Source organism: Sapajus apella, unplaced genomic scaffold, assembly GCF_009761245.1.
Source record: "Sapajus apella isolate SASKATOON/1434 unplaced genomic scaffold, GSC_monkey_1.0 scaffold173, whole genome shotgun sequence".
Taxonomy (NCBI): Eukaryota; Metazoa; Chordata; class Mammalia; order Primates; family Cebidae; genus Sapajus; species Sapajus apella.
In genome coordinates this window covers 1475659-1482492 of record NW_022437113.1, presented here as the reverse complement: position 1 = coordinate 1482492, position 6834 = coordinate 1475659, and the positions used below count along the sequence as shown (strand labels likewise).

General features: G+C 55.4%; 1 protein-coding gene across 1 annotated transcript in view; it reads right to left on the bottom strand.

Moving 5' to 3' along the window:
• Positions 1-1917: 1917 nt before the first annotated feature.
• UNC13A (unc-13 homolog A) overlaps positions 1918-6834 on the bottom strand; it is a 104487-nt gene continuing 99570 nt past the window's right edge. Inside the window, exons 42-43 of the mRNA XM_032267920.1 lie at positions 6344-6503; positions 1918-3404 (exon numbers count right to left, since the gene is read on the bottom strand). Coding sequence (XP_032123811.1) covers positions 3104-3404; positions 6344-6503 — 461 coding nt within the window. The 3' untranslated portion in view covers positions 1918-3103. The remainder of the gene's footprint in view (positions 3405-6343; positions 6504-6834) is intronic.

Below are 6834 nucleotides of genomic sequence, written 5' to 3'. Positions count from 1 at the left end.
AACAGCTCAACAGAGACACTCCCAGTCCCATGGCATCAGGCTGGACTGGAGGAGGGACGGAGTCTGGGAAAGTCCTGAGGGGAAAGAGGGAGGGTTTTCTTCAAGAGAGGTTTTCGTGATGGGTTTTGAAGGATGAGTAGGAGCTCTCTGGGGGAAAGAAAAGAGGGAGGAAATTGCAAAAACAGTTCTAGCCTGGGAGTCAGGAAAATTCATTCACCAAATATTCCCTAAAGCTTGTTTCCTTCACATATCTGGGCCATTGCTGGGGAACCCTAAACACACACACACACACTCCCGAGATCTTGACCACACACACACACACACACACACCGAGATCATGACCAGAAAGACTCCTAAGGAATCCTTTGGGAAATATTTTGGCTCTTCAGGCAGCTCAATTTCCCCATTTCTTTCCAGCCATCCAAAATCTTCCAGATCACCGTCACCCCAGGTCACAGATCACATCTTCCCCTTTGGGGTCTACTGGTTACAACCCTGAGTCATCCATCCTCTCCCCACCCTCAGCCATGGCATGGTCTGAAACTCACATCTGCACCTCAGTCCCTTAACAGACACTCCCTTATTCCTGGCTCCAGCTTCCCAATCCTGCATGAGAATTTGCATTTTAACCTTTGGTTCAGAACCTCTAGTCACCTGCACCCGTCTGAATTTAAGGGACACGCGGTACCTTCAAGCAAATTAGAAAGTGGCGCCCCTTCTTCCAGACAGTTGCCCTTCCTGTGTCGGTAAACCATCATCATAAACATACAACACTTAAGGTCTAGGATTTGCATGTGGCCTTCTTAGAGATGCCAAACCGTTGGGCACTATACACCTAGGACAACTGTGCCCCACAGTCCTGAAGCTCATCTAAGGGCCGATTTTTTTTTTTTTTTTGATCGGGGAGGGGACAGATGGAGCATTGGTTGCTGGTTGCCCAGGCTGGAGCACAGTGGTGTGATCTCAGTTCACTGCAACCTCTGCCTTCAGTGTTCAAGCAATTCTGCCTCAGTCTCCTGAGTAGCTAGGACTACAGGCACACACCACCGTGCCCGGCTAATTTTTGTATTTTTAGTAAAGACAGGGTTTCACCATGTTGGCCAGGCTGGTCTTGAACTCCTGACCTTAAAGGATTTGCCAGCCTTGGCCTTGCAAAGTGCTGGGATTACAGGTGTCTTTTCCTTAAATACAGCCTTCGGAATTTTTCCAAGAATCAATTTCAGCATCTCCAAAGCATCCTCACCCCTCTTCACTGATTTTAGTCTTCACAGAACAGCTTTTGCATGCTGGAATACAATCTCTCCCCAGCTTAAAAATCTCCTAGAGCTCCCCACCTCTCTTAGAATAAAAGTGACACTCCTCAGGACAGCAGACGAGACCCTGCCTGGTCTGACACCTCTGCAGATCTCCTCGGCCCCAAGGCTCCCTGGGGTCCTCCTTGCTGGCTCAGCTCCAGCCATGCCACCCTTCTTCTTGTTTCAACAGTTCTCATCTCCTGGCCTTTGCACGTGCTGTTCCCCCTACCTGGAGCTCTTTTCTCTCAAGCAAGTGGTTCCCTCTCATTCTTCACCTCGGAAAGCCTCCCCATCTGATCTTCCAACCTCCAGGAACCCAGCTACTCATCTCACCCCGTTTTCATTTCTCCCCAGCACAGCAAAGTCTTGCCCTTCCCAATCCAGCAGAAAAAGGCATGCCATCCACACAGGCAGAAAAACAGAGCAAACAGTTCATGCTGAACTTTCTCTAAAGGTCCTGTAAGCACACGGTAACTCCAGCCAAGTCACCGCAACCTTGCTCATTGGAGAAGGAGTTTCCAGCAGGCAAGAGGGCCACCCGAGCATATATCCTGTGGCTTGGGTGTTTGAATGAATGAATAGGATCTTGGAAACTCAGCTCCGAGTGTGTTTGTGTTTTTTCTCTCTCTCTCTCTCTCATGCACACACACCCCTAGAGTTTCTGGTCTCCTGTTCTTTCCTGTCTGGAGAATTCTGGGAAAGGAAGAAGGGGTGGAGAAACCTGGGACCAGAGTTCCCAAATTCTCTCTTTTGTGGTGGGAGGTCAAGAGCCCTCATGGCATCCCCTAAGGAGTCCCAGGAGAAAGGGTTGAGGGCAAGGGTTTTGCTTGGCAGCTAGAGTAGGACAGGTGAAGTAGGGGTCTTGGCCTGTACCTCCCACCCCTTGGAGGAGGCCCCCAAGGGGGAATTAGCAGCAGTAGGGAGCTGTATCAGGTCATCCCGACCTCAGCCCACCCTTCCATGGGGCACACAGGTCTAAGGGAGGGGATAGAGGGTATGGCACTGGGAACCTCAGCCGAGTCTCAAGCAGCTCTTTGAGCCTCAGTTTTGCCATCTGTCAAATGGGTGTGTTGAACTCTACGATATGAGGACTGGGTTTGTTGGGAGAGAAGAACAGGCTAACTCCCAAAGGGAAGTAGGGGCAGCGTGGGTGCCTCAGAGCCGTCCCTCGGCTCCCAGGGTTTGGGCGCCCAAGGGCGCATGTGCTTTTGAAATCCCATACTCCCCCCTCCCCCCATTTATTTTTTGCACAAACATCTAAAGGGACTACGGTATTCCCGGTCCCTCCAACCAGCATCCTGGTCCATCCCGCCCCCAGGCCACCTCCAGGGGCGCTCCGGGGAGCCCTAACCCTTGCCCAGGGCTCCCCCTTGAGTGAGCTGAGATTTTCATACTTGGCAATTGGTCTGGGGTCCCAGGGTTCTGAGACCCGCCTTATGGCTTTTCCAGGGGACAGGAGACGGTACCTCCCGGTACCACAGCCCCGGGATGTGGCCTCCTCCATAGGGACGAGGTTTCCCCCGTCCCAGCTCAAAATGCCCCCTAAATGCTGGGGGCGTGGCCTCGAGTTGGAGATGTGGCTTCTTCCTTCATCGCACCCTTGGGCGTGGCCTCCTGAGAGGGCGGGGCATCCTTCATTCCTAATTCCCCCAAAGGGAGAGCTATATCAGGGACGTAAGCGCAGCCCTCCCTCGGGGCGGAGCCCCCCGAGCCCCGCCCCGGGGGCGGTCCCACTGAGGCGCAAAGCCCCCCCTCCCCGCCCAGCGCCCTCCGCGCAGGCGCAGTGCCGCTCGGCTGCGCGCCCGGCGCTAAGGCGCAGGCGCGGCACCGCCCTCCTCGGCGGAGCGCGTGTCCGACTTGAGCTTCACGAACTCCTTGGCCACCTCGTCGTTGCTGCGCTGCGAGAGGATGCGCAGCACCGTGAGGCCCGTGTCGTCCATGTGGATGCGGCGGCCGAGCGACAGCCAGCAGGCGGCGGTCCCGCGCTGGGCCAACTCCCGCAGCTGCAGCACGGCCAGCCCCACCGTGCGGTCCTCGCGCGCGAAGCAGTAGTCCTTGACGCACACCTGCAGCTCGTAGCACTCGGGGCTCGCGTCTGCGCTCAGCGTGCTGCGGGGAACGGGGCGGAGCGTGAGACATGCCACGCCCACCGGGACGCCCCGCCCCACGGCCTCGCCCCCACTGCGTTTGCGGTCCACGCTCACGCCGGGGAGGGCCACACGGGGTATCCACACCTATCACCCCGCAACGATACACTAGCCCCGCCCATGCCCCGTGACTTGTCCTACAACCCAGTGCTTGGCCACGCCCACAGCAGCTGACCCTGAGCTGGGCCACGCCCACACCCCAGTGTGTTCCCTTTGCACCCACGGAAAAATGACCTCATAGTTTTACATCCAGCTCCCGCCCCTCAAAATAACCCTTTCCTCAAACACCGCCCCGCAAGCCCATGCTCCCAACATGAGATACCCGCGCCTGTGCCCTCTTCTGGCTGAACTGCTACCCGCACGGCCCTGCCCCTAATGTACCACCCAGACGCTCTTTAGGCCCTCGTCTAGAACCCCGACGTGGCCCTTTCCCCATACACCCAGCCCGCCCCTCTTCCTCCCAAGATGCCCTCCAGACATGAGCCTGCCCTGGTGTCTCACTATGGGTGACACTGCCTCCCGTATGCCCGTCACCTGTACTCCTGCCCCTAAGCAGTCCCAGTGACCGACAAGAGCCCTCCTGCAGGGCCATTCCCAGCTGCTCCCTCTTGTCCCCCTCCCAGGTCGCACACCTTGATCTCTGAAGTACTCCGACCCACTCTTCCTGACATCTGACCTCCCACTAGACCAGGCTTCTCCTCCCTAAGGGAGCCAATCGTCCCAAACCCTTCTGACCAAGAGCCCTGTGCTGACACGACCTGGAACTGGCTTCAGTCTTGTCCCATAGGAACTCCCAGCCCCTAGATGATACCAGCTAACCAGCTGTGATTTACCCTTACCCCTGTGCACCATTTTTTTTTGTTTCTTTTTTTCTTTTTCTGAGTGGGAGTCTCCCTCTGTCACCCAGGCTAGAGTGCAGTGGCAGAATCTCGGCTTACTGCAACCTCTGCCTCCTAGGCTCAAATGATTCCTCTGCCTCAGCCTTCCTAGTAGCTGGGATTACAGGCATGCATCACCACACCCAGATGACTTTCTGTGTTTTTAGTAGAGATGCGGGGGGGGTGTCTCACCATGTTGTCCAGGCTGGTCTCGAACTCCTGACCTCAGGTGATCCACCCACCTTGACTTCCAGAGTGCTAGGATTACAAGCGTGAGCCACCTCACCTGGCCCATAATTTTTTTTTTAAGACAGGGTCTTGCTATGTCTGTCACCCAGGCTGGAGTGCAGTGGCATAATCATAGCTCACTGCAGCCTTAAACACCTAGGCTTAAGGGATCTTCCTGCCTCAGCCTCCCAGGTAGCTGGGACTACTTCCTTCTGCATTTCTGTCCTCCGAGCATCCAACAACATTGCCCTGCCCCAGTGCCATGTGAGGCTGACAGTCGACCCAAGGATCTACCCCACATGACCCCAACTCTGCCCCTGCTAACCACCCCCATCTACCCCACTGAGCAGACTTTTTTATTTTTTTGAGACAGAGTCTTGCTCTGTCACCGAAGCTGGAGTGCAGTGGCACAGTCATGGCTCACTGCAACCTCTGCCTCCTAGGTTCAAGTGATTGTCACAACCCGCAGCCTCTGGAGTAGCTGGGATGACAAGTGCCTGCCACTACACCCGGCTAATTTTCTTTTTCTTCTTTTTCTTTTCTTTTTTTTTTTTTTTTCTTTTTTGAGTCTGCTCTGTTACTCAGGCTGGAGTGCAGTAGTGCCATCTTGGGTCATTGCAATCTCTGCCTTCTGGGTTCAAGTGATTCTCCTGTCTCAGCCTCCCGAGTAGCTGGGATTACAGGCGCCTGTCACAACGCTGGGCTTAATTTTTTATATTTTTAGAAGAGACGGGGTTTCACCATGTTGGCCAGGCTGGTTTCAAACTCCTGGCCTCACGTGATCTGCCCACCTCGGCCTCTCAAAGTGCTGGGATTATAGGCGTGAGCCACCATGCTCGGCTAGAGCAGACTTCTTTTTTATTTGAGACGGAGTCTTGCTCTGTCACCCAGGCCGGAGTGCAGTGGCCCGATCTTGGTTCACTGCAACCTCCACCTCCGGGGTTTAAGCGACTCTCCTGTCTCAGCGTCCCAAGTAGCTGTGATCACAGGCGTACACCACCACACCCAGGTAATTTGTTTTTTGCACTTTGAGTAGAGAGGGGGTTTCGCCATGTTGGCCAGGCTGCTCTTGAACTCTTGACCTCAGATGATCTGCCCGCTTTGGCCTCCCAGAGTGCTGGGATGACAAGCGTGAGCCACCAGGCCCGGCCAGAGCAGACATTTTTTTTGCTCTCCACATTATCAGCATCCTCTAGGCCCTGTCCTGATACCCAGAGCCTAGGTGCACTCACAACTCTAGGAACCTCCATCCAATGTGACCCCCACCCCGATGCCTGGAATCCATCCACACTCCACTCTTGTTCCCAGAGCCGACTCCCTCCGAGGGGCTGCCCCAATGGTCCTGAAAAGGCTCAGTGTGGACTCCAGGAGTCCCCAACCCCAAGCGTCCTCAGTCATGTCCCAGGTCCCTCAGCCCCTGACTCATAAACTTCACCACTGCCACCCTCATCCCTTCACCAGACAGTCTCCAGCCCCAGCAACGGCCCCGCCCACCACGCACTGCCTGCCGACTTCCCCTCCCCCCTGCAAGCCTTCATCACGAAATTATCCCACTCCACTCATTGCCTCTCCTGGGATCTGCCTGCCCCAAAGGTGACCTCCATCCTCGCGTCCCCTCCCTGATGTCACTCCTGCACTACTAAAATGTCTCCCTTTCCAGCACCCCCACCTAGAATGTGGCCCCTCCCATTCCCGGGCCCAGATCCCAGATCCCTCCTGCCTACCTGGCCTTGGGGTTCACCTGGGGGATACCCCCTCCCTTCCCCCCATGCTCTTCAAAGCATCCCAAACTCACAACTGGAAGCTCTCGTTGTACTTGGGAGCCCAGCTGTTGTTCTTGGATTTGGTCGCAAACTTGCGTTTCTTGTCGCTGAGCTGGGGCCCAATGATGTTGACCTCGATGAACGGCCGGAAGATGCCAGAAGTCTGCCACTTGAGGTCATTGGCAGCCACCACTGTAGGGGGAAGTAGAGGGTGAGACAGGTCAGGTTCTCCCAGTAGGAAAAAGTGGATGTTTGTGGTTCTCAAAATCTGTCTAAGGCTCACGCTTGTAATCCCAGAACTTGCGGAGGCCAAAGCCGGTGGATCACTTGAGCCCAGGAGTTTGAGACCAGTCTGGGCAACATGGTGAAACCCTGTGTCTATTAAAAATACAAAAATTAGCTGGGTGGCACGCGCTTACAGTCCCAGATACTTGTGGGGCTAAGGCAGGAGGATTGCTTGAGCCTGGGAGGCAGAGGTTGCAGTGAGCTGAGATTGTACCACTGCACTCCAGCCTAGGTGACA